This window comes from Tauraco erythrolophus, chromosome 16 (assembly GCF_009769465.1).
Source record: "Tauraco erythrolophus isolate bTauEry1 chromosome 16, bTauEry1.pri, whole genome shotgun sequence".
Lineage (NCBI taxonomy): Eukaryota > Metazoa > Chordata > Aves > Musophagiformes > Musophagidae > Tauraco > Tauraco erythrolophus.
The window spans coordinates 17975371-17988987 of record NC_141480.1 but is presented as its reverse complement, the minus strand read 5'-3'; the positions used below and the strand labels follow the sequence as shown (position 1 = coordinate 17988987).

The 13617-nt window shown below is 42.5% G+C and overlaps 1 protein-coding gene across 7 annotated transcripts in view; it reads right to left on the bottom strand.

Moving 5' to 3' along the window:
• Positions 1-3361: 3361 nt before the first annotated feature.
• KCNIP1 (potassium voltage-gated channel interacting protein 1) overlaps positions 3362-13617 on the bottom strand; it is a 272184-nt gene continuing 261928 nt past the window's right edge. For all 7 annotated transcript variants that reach the window (XM_086621318.1, XM_086621319.1, XM_086621320.1 and 4 more), the window contains 6 exons: positions 12493-12562; positions 9680-9750; positions 7461-7568; positions 6373-6477; positions 5727-5789; positions 3362-3409 (listed from right to left, as the gene is read on the bottom strand). In XM_086621318.1, coding sequence (XP_086477444.1) covers positions 3362-3409; positions 5727-5789; positions 6373-6477; positions 7461-7568; positions 9680-9750; positions 12493-12562 — 465 coding nt within the window. The remainder of the gene's footprint in view (positions 3410-5726; positions 5790-6372; positions 6478-7460; positions 7569-9679; positions 9751-12492; positions 12563-13617) is intronic.

Genomic DNA, 13617 nt, shown 5'->3' with positions numbered 1-13617 from the left:
CAACTCTGCGAAAATTTGCACAGCTGATAGCACTGACAGATAATCTAACTGTAACTTAGAAGCCAGCATAGTAACTACCTTCCACATACTGGCAGTAGGATTTATGATGATGTGAGATTAGAGTAGCATACTATGTTTTATTCAGAAAGCTGTAGCAGTAAGTATTTGCCATAAATATTGCAAGCCCCATTTATGAGCGATGGGAGGCTTTACAAGCTTCCAAACTAACATCCACGAAAAACATAAAAAACCAACTCAAAGACATTTCCATGCAGAGTATGATTCTCTCACAGTCACTGGATCTCGTCATCTGTTGGCTGGAGCACACATGCCATATACACATATGCTGCCCATGGACAACCCAGAGGCCTTCTACACACTGGTGCATGCCAGCTTCTGGCTGGTATCCGTGGGATCCAAGACAAATGCAGGATAATAAATGGTTTCACAAAGGCAATGACTCTGCCACAGACAGAATTTATAATTAGAGCTATGTGAAAATACAACTGTTGTGTGTCACTTTGCCAGTCCTCCTAACTCAGCTACAAAGGGCTTGAAGTGGAGCAGAGAGGTAGCAATCCAGGGCAGAACACCACGGGTCCTGACTCCTGCGGGACCGAAATCAAAGCCAGTTATGCTTCGAGAGCAGAGTCAGGACCAGTGCGGCTTTCAGCGTCCTCCTGTCTGCCTAACGCAGCAGCCCCATTGTTACTGGGAGCTGGAAAACGACACTGGAGCAGATAAGGAGATGCCAAAACTACAGGGTCACTAATGGTAGTCTGATTTCAGCAATGCTCTTAAGCACACACCGAGAGTAACATCCAAATGTCTTCAGTATGTGGCCAAACTGGGGCCGTGCTCAACAGAAAGCAGTTATATACAGCCCCTATGGCACAGGCACCCCCACGCCACCCGTATGGGAGAGGCAAAGAGACACAGAAAACATAGCTGAGGCCAAATCCATCACAGTAACTCCAGAAATTAATTCAGCTTCAGGGACCCTGGTATCATGCAACTAATACCATTTTCTGTTGAAAAGAGCACATTCAAAACTTTTCAGGCTGTACGTGCCATCTCATGAATGCGTTTGGAGCAACAGTGTTAGAGGAGAAAGGCACTGTGCTAGCCCGATGCAAAACACTTGTTTTCCATCATCTCAACCACTTTTCCCTCAGCTGAGGTTAACTGCTTAGACTGACAAGACAGATGCTCTTTTGGTGTGGGGAAAAACGCAGGTTATTCATTGTATTAAATTCTGTTACTCACTAAAGCGATTGCAAGAAGAATCAAGAAGGAACAGCGTAACCGTTGTGCTTTATTTCAGCTACAACTAATGTCTTATCAAGTGTCCATTAAATAAAACCCAGACAACACTGGAGAACTGGAGGACAAGGCTACTCTCACAGCATCGCATCCCTTCTGCACATCACAGCACGTTACTGGAGTTGCTATGCTTTGTGTCATTGCTGGGAAGGAATTAATTAATGGTATTTTGTATGAAGGGCAATAAACAGGATAGACTAGGGTGTCATTCCTGCATACTTCACTCACTTGAATAGCATTTTTGATGACAAATGAGCAGCTGAAAGGAATAAAATTCAGACTACATAGAAGTGTATGGAGGAGCACAGTAAACGGGGAAAATGTCCCATCTTGGGGAATCGGCATAGCATTACACTAGTACTGATCAGACCTACTGCTATAATCAGGAATACTTCAATAGATTAATTTTTTATAAAATATAGGGCTACAGAAATGAGGCATTCTATATATTTTGTATTATAAAAAGCTTCCACTTACATAATTTTTAAAATATATCTTCACTGCTAACAGTATATTTGTAATATAGTATCTGATGTAATAAAAATAGATGCTTACTGGATGGGAGCGACATAGCACTAGAGCAGGGACTCTCCTTTCTGCATGGTCCGAGCAGCTGGAAAAGTTGGCTGTTCCCTCTTTCTCTTGGTTTCTCAGCCATTGGCTGCCTGGAGACTGCAACGGCACTCAGATGGGTTAACTTTCTTAAGAGTACTCTTCAAAGCAGGCTCTGAGATGTTCCTCAGCTGACAAATATTCTACTGGGCAAAATCCAACCTCGGGGTAAATTCACTACATGATTCTTTGTTTTACTAATTAAAAAACCCAGAACCCCCAAACTAATGTTCTATGTGGCACTAGTAAGGAAATGAGACTTGTACAAGTCATGCAACTGTCTTGTAGGAAAAAAGATTTTGCTATAGAAAAAGTTAAATTACCCAAAGGGGCACATGGGCCTGGCAGCTAACTAAGCAGCTCCCAGTTAAACTCACAGGTCACTTTGTGGGTGTCAAGGTCTCTATGTGGAAACACAGCTGCATCATCTGGGCCCTTTTCTGCACTAAGTAAAACCGGAAAGCTGAAATAAATCCATAAAGCGGGCAACACTTTACCGTAACTTCCAATGGAAAACCAGAAACGCTCAAATGATGAAGCTAGGAAGCATGTGCCGAACTACACCAAAAGGACCATAGCACACGGCCCCGGTGCTGCTGAAACGCACACTGAAGAATCACTTGGTGTCCCACAATGTGCTGGGACCGTGGAAGGTGGCTGGGACCAGAACAGGTATTCGTCTTCCTGTACCAGCCCTTCGCCTTCCTGGCCTTGCAAGAACTTACCATAATTGAACAGGATTTGTTCTGTAGTTTGAAATTTGTAGGTGCAACACATGTTTTGCTCTTTTCTGGCTCACCCTGACATGAAGATCCTCTAGTTAATGAGTTCAGGAAAAATTCCACCTAACTCGGCGTGGTGGCACCAGTGCACGTGAGAGGAAAAGCAAGATCTCTGCAGAAACGGGGATACTGGCTACACAGGCTGTCTGCTTGATGTCCTGGGTACATTTACCGTTCATTTTTCACAGACTGCCCTGGCGGGTTCGACTTTTGTCAAAGCAGATTAACGGCAAGGCATTCGTAAAACATTTTGCCGTATGGTAGTATGGCCCAAGCTTTTCACTTGCAATAGATGGCCGAGTAAGCTATCGACATGTGCTATCATATGTAATCAAGCTTACTAGATTAAAAGCAGGACTCGTGCCTAGCAAACAACGCTGTATATTACTCATTCAACTTGGAGCAGCAGTTCTCTCGTCAGGTTTTATTAAAATGTTCACATGCTTCCAAAACGAAACAAAGGTCCACCGGTGTCTCCTGGGGAGAAGAGGTGGGATCGGTTGCATTCAGTTGCCATTTGGTTGGAGATGTCTTACAAAATCCTCACACACTGAACATGGCTGAATAGTAAAAAGCTTTCACCCAGAAAGGAGGTCTTTGTTACACAGAAAGTCTCTGACTCCTCCAGCGCTCGCCAGACACGGTTACATCACATTCTCAAAGAGCTGTAAGGATCGCATGATATTGTCATCCTGAAAGCAATGAGAAGACATTTTCACAAAACTGGCACTAACAAGCATGACGCGTAACTTTGCGTGGCACAGGAGGGGCTCTGCAGCTGCTGCTGCAGGCAACAGCCTGGCTTTCCTGATGCTTTTCATCCTCATTGAGCTGGAATTGATTCAGCAACCAGGTCCTGATTCAGCAAAGCAGTCGTCTCTTTCTTTGGCACCCAGGTTGGTTTGAGGCATACAAGCACAGGATCTTCTTGTGAGCTTGACACTCAGCATGGGCTCTGCTTTACTGAAGAAAACCAGACACCATCATCGAGCTGGTGACTGTACTGAACCCTCAGACTTCAGTGCCCAACCATATTTCATTGATCCTGAATATGGAAATGTGAACTTAGCTAATATGCCTCAAAAGTCCAAATGAAATCACAGGTTTTGAACTGATAAGCAAGCTGCCTTGAAGGACCACTTAATCCCAGAAATACAACCAGCTCAAACCCAAAACACATGCAATCTCACCTTCTCTGAGGTTCCTAGATCCAAATGAGAAAGTTAGAGACATGCAAGGGAAATCCCAGATTGTTTCTCATAAAGTCTTGCAATAGTACTTCAAGGTAATAATCAGAGTAATATTGAAAAACATAATGATGATTCCGCTCCCCCCTTGCACCCTGCCCAGGAATTCAGTTATTCCAAAGGTTAGAATAGCTGATTGCCTGTAACATGAAAATAATTTTCCACATTGAGCAACTTAAGAGATCTATTGCATCCTATTCCTCTATCTTATTTTGAGGCTGCATTCGTTTGTCTCACTTCTAACACAATTTGGAGGACACTAGTACAAGGTATCACCTAGCATGGGAAACCAATCATCCTCTCCAAAGCAATGCTAGGACTTCACTGCCCATGAGCCATATCCTCAGAAACAGCAGAGCTAAGCAGTACAGTGCACTTCGGGTTATTTTTCATAAAGTAAAAGAAAACATCTTATTATTGCAGGGCTTGCTCTTATCTGCCAAGAAAGCACACTTGACAGTGCATCGGTCTGCACAGCTCCTAGTGCAAAAGCGTGTCAACAGAAGGAACCAAACCCAAACCAGGGCAAAGCATTAAACAAACCCTAACGGTTCCAAGTAAAGTAAAGGTGCTTCAATCCGAGACCGCTAGTCATGCACATGCATCCGGCCTGAAGGCAGATTACGAATGTGAAGAATAATGCACAACACACGTGATCAAATTAAAGACGAGGCCAAAGATAAGATAAACAATCAGGAGGGAGCAAGAATGAAGTAACTGAAAAAAATAAGCTTTGTATTATACATCTGCTAACAAGGATTGCGCCGCCTGAAGTCCCTGAGCGAGAAGTAATCTGGATGCCGCCAGAGCCAGATCAACGCAAACAGCGGGAAGCCAGCCTGGCCCTCCAGTGAGCCTCTTCCCATTGCTTGGGTACAGAAGAGCTGTTAGACTGCAGAACAGTCCAATTCAGAAGATTCAGAACAGTCCAAACAGAAGATTCTTACAGGGAACGTAAAATACACAGGAGGGGTGGTATGCAATTATTTGCACCAATGTAAACTTTCTAAAACGCAGAGGCCACTGTCGTACTGATTAAATGTTAGAGATATCTCTGAGCAAACGTTCACACAGTTAATTACAGTCTAAGACAACAGACACTTGGCCAATTGCATGTTAATGCAGATGCTTGTCTTTGTGCCAGTGCTAAAAACACTAGCAAATACGTATTACAGCCAATCTAATGTATGGAATTTGCAAGATGGCGCTTATTTCCAGAAGAGGCTAAAAAAAAAAAATCATTGCTATGATGACTGCATTTGCTTTTAATGTTTGACCATGAAAACATCAATTGATTTCACAAGTCAGTGCTGTAACTACGAGATTTTTAAAGACCTTCCAGCAATGTGATACCTGCTAATGACAGCCAGGAGCAGCACTCAGACACAGTATCAGCCTCTTAAAAATAACCCAACAAAACCAAAAATCAAAACTACCACCAAAAAAACTAAGGAAGGTTAAGGGCTTTATGAGCTTTCTCCAGAGTTATCTGCTTGTCTATAGAATCAGGTATTACAGTTCACTCAGGAAAATAAAAGCACTGGCCACCAGCACTGGAAATGAAGAGGCCCTCTCCGGCGACTTGCCTGACCCTACTTCCCTAATCCAGTCACAGACTTCACAGAGCACCACCAGAAACTCAATCCTGAAGCTGGCTTTTTCACAGAGCAAAGGAAACCTGGGGTGCTGAGCAGCATCTTGTTTGAAATGCAGCTTGTCCAAAGGGAAAGCAAATGCTTTGCTTTTATAATTTTGTCCTTACCTCCTGACACGATTCAATGAACTCATCTAAAGTTACAACACCATCTTTGTTTTTATCCATTTTCTGCAAAATAAAATAAAAAAATATTTTTGTTTCCATAGGTAACACTGCAGTCATAGTATAACACCTTATTTATTTGATGCAACCTGAACAAACCTGTGGCACTCTACAAGCTTACGTTAGAGACTCAGTGTCACTGGATAGATTTGCCGACTGCTAAGGACTTGTTTACTCTGGTATCTGGAGTGCTTTTGAGGTCATCTCCAGCTGTTCCTTCCTCAATACACCCAGCAACCTCTGCCCTTTTCACACTGTTTGTTTATTCACCGCCTCAGCAATCAGCACCTGTATTTCTGTCTCTCTTTACGGGCAGCTCAGAGAAGCAGCACAGGAGGACTGCAACACAAGCCGAGACTTCAGACTTGCTGGACGTAGCACATCCCAGTGCAAAGGGTCAGGCTGAGAGACAAATGGGATACCTTGGAGTCAGGAAATCCACAATCACTTTAGTGCTAGGCTGAATGGTTGCTAGGGTTTATTCTGGAATATATAGCGAGGCATGGGACTGAAGTTGGGGCTAACCCTACAGTAAAGTCTACCAGTGCATAGCTCAAGTGTTAAGAAAAACACGTTAAAAATCAAATACCTGGAAGAATACTTCTACATGCTGCCTTGGAGCATCTTCCTTGAGCACTGGATACGTGTACTTTCCCATCATATCATAAATTGCCTTTACAATATCCATCATCTCCTGCAGCAGTGCCATGCCAGCACAAACAGAAAAGGGAAATTAATAGCAATGATAGCACATTTCTTTCTTTTGCTACCTCTTTTCTTCTCCTGTTACAAAATGGCACAGAGAACGCCTATATGTGTGCATGAAGACAGATGTATCATTGTGCACAAGGTCATCTATAAAAACCAAGTGCTTCTTTCTGACTGCGCCGTGACTTTGCCACAGCTGCGTTGGAGGTGCCTGCAGTGCCCACTCCTCTCCTGTGGCCAGGCAGCATCGCAGGATGTGTGCTCTGACAGGGCAGCTGCTGGGAATGGTGCTGAGCTGCAAGTGCTGTGCTCGGTCCCGACCACCGTGGCACAGATCTTCTCCCAGAGCCTCCTCTGGGGCCAGGGACCGTCATGGCAGCAACTGGGAACCCAGCCCTTCTCCACACCTTGCACAAACTGCCACACAACTCCATGACCAGTAGCAGTAACCACAAACCCTCCAGATACACATAGTAGTTTTGAAAAGATAGACCAAGATGTATTTGCAAAACTTCAGGCCATGCTCAAAACCAAGGCTTCCCACAAAGGGAACAAGCAATACCAGATAAGACGAGAAAATGAGATGATAATTTAAGAGTGGTGCTGGAGGCTTGTAGTGCTTGGAGTGAGCCCACACCATACCTCCTAGTGGAGCCAGAAACCCCTCACGCCTCAGTCACCGAGTAGCTATTAGCACCATCACCCTTCCCTTTGCCAAGGTTATGTTGCTCGTAGCTGTAACTAGGATTTTGCTCCTGGCTAAAGCAATCTATTAGAGGCAATATAGAAAAATATGTCTACAAAATCATTCAATATCAGATCACTGTGCAGTTTACTTCGACACAGATAAATGCTCTAGTCCAGTCTGATTTGCATTTAATTAGCTGCAAGCAAAATTAATTGTGCTGTGCAACAGAAACCAGTCAGCTCTCTTCGGAAATCAACGACATTTGTTAGGAACAGCCTTACCTCCTTGTTTATATAGCCGTCTTTATTTATGTCGTACAGATTGAACGTCCATCTCAGCTTTTCATGAACAGTTCCCCGCAACAGAATGGACAACGCCATCACAAAATCCTGGTGCAAGGCAGAGAGAAATGTGAGAAATGTGAGTTTTCATAACATCCTTCTCTAAGTCACCTTCTTTATATAATGCCAGCCAAAAGACGTATCTCTTTAGGATAGAGCAGATGGTTATCAATCTCTTCTGACTCCCTTTTCCAAAAATGTGTCCTCTCTGACTGAACTCAACAGATACAGCACCCGCTAAGATGATGTGAGTACTGTCACACTAATAAATGTGTATGGGGTAAACATGAAAATCAGAAAAGTCCTCAAGTACTCAACTGCAGCCACCGTAAAGACCAAGTTTATTATATAGGTTAGGCAACTTAGCAAGGCTGGAAGGACTGGAAGACCTACTGGGAGCTGCAGCCTTAAACCCTCATAAGTTCTGGGGTGAGGGATGTGAAAGCAGCATGGGCTTAACAACAGAGCTGGTCCAAATCAGGCAGACTTAGATCCTAATGTTGATAGGACAGTGGCTGCCCTGACTCCTCGGACTTGCCAGGAACAGCACAGCACACTCAAGGCCAGAAGCTGGGACACCTTCCTTGCTACCCATCCAAGTTTATCATGCTCTAAATGCTGCATGAATGTAAGCATGGCAAAAGCATGCCTGGTTTCCAAGAGCACGTCCCTCCTAGAAATGGTCTGCTGTAAGGAGTCACTCAGGCTGCCGCTGCCTGGTTAAACACAGCTGGACTCCAGCCGTGGTGGAAGCCAATGCTGTCTTACGCCCAGACCTAGGGTGCTAGTGAAGGAGGAGGAGGAAAATCTAGCATTTTCTCTGTGTCCACCTTGACAGAGACAGAAAGATCCCAAACACTTTAAGACAGGGAGCCTCAGGTTTTGTTCTCTGATAAAATCTGTCAGACTTGACCAGATGCGACCACTAATCACTCAGTCTGGGACACAGCATTTTAACTCTGTTTTTTGTTTACAGTAAAGTTATTGCTCCAGTCACTCTGATTTCTTGTTTATACTGCACAGTGGCTCAGGCACTGTAAGCAGATCGCTATAGGGACTTATTAGTGTAGGCAGAGCTTCAAGCTAATAGAGCTATACAGTTCCTGATACCTCATTTAACGTACGTAGTCCTGCCTACGTTATCACCGTTAGCTCTGCATGGGGCAGTGCATCACGTCTTGGCAACCTTTGCTCCTTTTTCCCAAGGCTCAGAGGAATTTGAGTTTGCTGAACAATACAAAAAAAGAGGACAAAATGCTTATGTTTGAAAACGACTAAAGAGACAGGTTTGCCAGGAAGGAAAGCTCAGCACTTTTTTTTTTTTCTTATCTAAGCATTTTGCTGTGCCTCAGCCTGTTCAGGTTTCTGGGAGTCTCCAAGTACTGAGGAGCTGCCACATGTGAAATTCCCACTGCAGCCGTCGCTACAGACACACACATGTACATATGGTAACATTGCCATCTTACATTTGATAAATGAACTAATTTTTCAGTCTTACCTGGAAATTACTGGAGTTCTCATCCATTTGATGGCAAAGGAAAGACTACCTATGATTTCTAGTTTTATGATCACAGTAAACCATCTTCAAATGAAGTTCATTCTCCACAGGCCTATGACTTAACATATCCCTTTGCTGGACTCCAACTATGTGTGTGAGCTTGAAGGATGGCTATTTGTAGCCACAGCAACAAGCTAAAGGGTGGATTTGGTTTCCCTAGGAACAAAGTACCCGACATGCTTGTTTGATATGTCAAATAAGCTAAAGCCCCCCCATCTTCAGGAACATACAAATGTAACCCTGTGATGGATGATGACTGAAGAAGACACATGATGCACCAGCTTTTCTTTGACATCCAAATTATCTGTGCAAATCACTGGACAGGACCTGTCCTCAACCTCCCCCTCTCTGCAACATAAACCTCTGCACTTTCTCCCTGTGGTACTGAATAATGTCATCTATACGTTTCTTTAGTGAAAGGAAACGTGTGACTCCATCTGCATAAACTAAAGTGAACTGAATTTTAAAATACAAACTGATTTTAGGCTGAAACCTCTAACCCGTAATCCAACAAGTCCTACTAGTTTACAATGATGAATGGATGAAGAGGCTTAAAAACACAAAACTGAGAAAGAGGCAAAGGAGGATGAAAAACAATTACCTCAAACTTCACTGAGCCATTTTGTGCAGTGTCAAATGCGTTGAAGAGATAATGTGCATACATGCTAGCATCTGAAAAACACAAAGGGCACCGATTGGTACAACAGTTCATTAGTCACTAATGGCTCTAAACAACGTTCATGACCTTATTTTTCTTTGTATAAAAATCAACCTTGTAGCAGCATTGCCAGATATTCTATGAACTAGTAAAGGTTACCATGGACTTTCGTACTCCCCATGCCCTCCCTTAAAACAGCCTTGAAACGGAAAAGTAGAAATGATCTGGATTATGGGGCTGTACTTGAAAGAATGAGCAAGAAAAACCTCCCAGGAGTGTCTCTGGAGCAAATGGAGTGTTAGCTCTGATGGGAAACGCAGCAAAAGCACCAAAGAGTGATTGCAGCATTTGTGCTTCCTTTGACAAAGTCCTCAGGGATTGTCCAGCTTCAGAAGGGTCTAGTTCCAGTGACTTGAGTTTGGCCCATGTTACAGAGCAATCTCATCCGGGGCATGTTTTCGTCCTTTTGAATCTTAAACTGCTGTTTTTAGAAAATCTTTTCTATTGAGAAGAACAGTTTCTATGGCTATGTGAAGGATGGCTGTTAACTAGGAAAAACAGTAATAGTACGCAGAAAAAAAAAAAAAAAATTACGACCTTCACCGGTCTGCTCTCTGGATTACTTGAGCCCAACTTTTCAAGGTGGAAGCAGCTGACGTTAAATTCCCTTAATTATTTCATTGCTGTTACAACAGTCATGCGCTTTTTTTGTCTCTTCTGTTCTTTGCAGCTAGCACACAGGATTAGTCAAGCCTGAGTCTTCACGCTCAATGTGTGGGTATTAGGTGAAGCATGGTGCCCTGTGCTCCACAGGCAGTCAGGTGGAATGACCCAGCATCTCTTTACTCTGTTCTCTATGAAATGATTAAATTTTTTCACATTATTCAAATCAAATACTTAAGTTACTGTCATCCATAAGGATAGAATACACTGGACAGTAAGGGGAAAAAAAATTGCCTACTATATTTTTAAGAGAAGGATTCTGAAGCAAAATATCTCCGGAAAAAACAAATGAACATAGAATTACTTATGGGACAGTCCTACTAAAAACTAATTAAGCTAAACTAAACAATGAACTAAAAATATTAAACTAGAGGTATTATTTCAATAGGGTATGATGTACATTAAGAAATACTAAATCACTAGTATCGTTTAATGACAGAAAATGAAAACCTGTCAAGGATAGGAGCCCTATGTAACAAAAATATCACAAGCCTGGGATGACACTGCACAAAGTTTTCATAATTCAGAGCTACTTTACTGCCCCTGGGATGTACAAGTTTATCTGTACAGAGAGCCATAAAAATGAAAAAAAACTGAGGAATCTGAAATCTCACAATTTATGATGCTAAGGTTATACAAACAGTTTGGAAACCAAGTGAAAGAAAACAGTGTAAGATACAAAATCACATCTGCTGTTAAACTGATTTATTATGAAGCATGGTTGTACTACCATCATCATGAACCAAGGGAGAATCACATTTCAAGGGAATGGGACACACGCAGACAAAAAAGGCAAATCTTTGTCAACCTCAGTAGAGAGGAAAAAAGTTATGTATCTATGATAAGACAAAGTATCTGTGCCTGATTATTTTTCGCACATGGGAAGGAAGGAGTCACCCGAGGTGCGTCACTTAAAGGAGTTAGTGCAGTTACTCAGGGTAACTGAAATTCCTTGGACTTCATGAAACTTTGGTTGAAAACACAAAACACATCCAGAAATACATAAAGATTATAAATACTTACATTTTTGTGTATTTTTTTAAAAAATAAATTGACTGGTTGCTTTTTATAACAAAACCAAAAGTAATCACAAGAGGAAATCATCAAGTTCATATTGAAATTTAACGTAAACTTTTTATAGGCATATATCTTTGAGGTCACATGCATTGTAAAACATAAGCATTACCATGTTTTCTATTCACATTTAGTTGAAAAACTCCTTGTTAATGACCTTCTTAATGTTAATGTATATGTACACATACACTCTTGCAGAAACTTCAGTCATCATTCCACAATGAGTGTATTCTACAGCTACCAGGGTGGAATATATTTGGAAAGCCTCAAACACTGCATCTTTTACTAAAAAGCCACTTAAATCCACATTTATTTCAATTTAAGAACAGTATCTCCACAGAACACGTAGATTCTTAATGTTTTTTTAAAAAAGCAAGAACATACATCATTTGAGGGATTTAACACAACACTTCAATATTCCAATACATGACATGACCCTATTTTAGTCACACAAACCCCAAAAACGACCATTTCAGGCAGCTAGGAGTGTGCACATCAACTAGGAACTGCTTTAAGAATTTTAGGGAGGTTTTGATTAATTTGCAGGTCAAAATGAGGTCTGGGACTCTTCTGTGCTAGATACTACACACACAGCTGTCCGACAGCAGGGAAGCAAAGACACACTGAGGGGAAGTGATTTAGCTTTCTGCCATCCAGAAAGGCAGTACCAAGAAAAGCATCAATCCCCAGTTTCTCTTTTGGACTTGGGGAATGAAGAGCTGACAACTAGGGGCAATCTTTAACGTGGGTTTGTCTCTGTTCTTGTAAAATAACTGTTCAAAGGGCCTAACTTAATTTTGTCGCCTTGATGTTTGTGTTTCTGTTCAAGATCCTGCAAAGCTTAAGCTCAATTCACATTTCTTACACAGATTACCCACCATGGTTTTGCAGCCAGCTGGCGGCAATGAACGTTAAAGCATGCTTCAGTAAACCTGACAGACACAAAGTACTCCACTTACCTCCATGAGGAAAAAACTGTGCATAGATCTGTTTGAATGTCTCTTCATTAACAACCCCACTAGGACATTCCTATTGGAAAACCAAAAAAAAAGAGAAAAAAAACAAAAGTCAAGAAAAAAACCCAGCTCTGTAAAGGTTCATTTGGAAAACTCTACAAGCCCAAAGAGAGCAATTAAACAAACCACATCCCTGTTCTCGCAGCGCTCTGGATGCTCAGACTGTGCAGCTGAAGAAATTAAAATAATTCAGACTGCAATTTCATCTGAAGCATCTCATAGACTTGGTTCACTATTATTAACATTTCTAACAGTGTTTTCAGCAGTGCTTAATTGTTGTTTTATAGGACAATCTAGAAAGGCAGCTCATGCCTTCTGTCATATGAAGCTTTCATCTAATAATTAAAAATAATGTTAGTGCCAGCTAACACCCCCCTGCCCAGCACCTCCACATATATGAATTCATTAATCCTCAGCAGAAAAGTGTAGCTGGATACCTGACACCAGCTCCATGGAGTCTAACGGTACAGACTATACTCATAAGTCCTTACAAACAAGCATTAGTATCAGGCTGAAAATGATTAGATCATTTTTAACCTGTTTATCTGCTCAGTCTACTGTAAACTTCCAAGAAGCCAGCCTGTGCCAGTGAAAATTTTCTAACCTAGCAACCTGTGGAGTTATTTCATTTTTAAGCTCTCGTACTAGAGCGTAAGGCATTTCATTTCACTTTGGCAGCTTTGAATAAGGGCAAATACTCAGGAAGAGGGTGGCAGATTTTCTGACCTGAACTTCCTGACCTACTAAGCAGCCCCACGGGGCGGCATTTGGGACGGGAAAAGGGGATTGCTGCCTGGAGGGTGTTACCCAACACTACAGCTGAGCAAAATCCAAGCCCTTATGGTGGTTTGGGGTAGGAAGTGCTCCCTGGGCATGTCTGCAGAGTCTGCACAGCACCCACGTGGCACGTATGAGGAGCTGGGCCCCCAGGTGCAGGGTTGCAAAGCAGGGCAGAAGCCAGGACTGCCCTAGTTACTGGCTGTGGGCAGCCTGGCGCTGCCACAGATGCACACACTCACCGCATGTTACACCCCACTCTGCAGAGCCAGGACAGACAAATCCTTACTC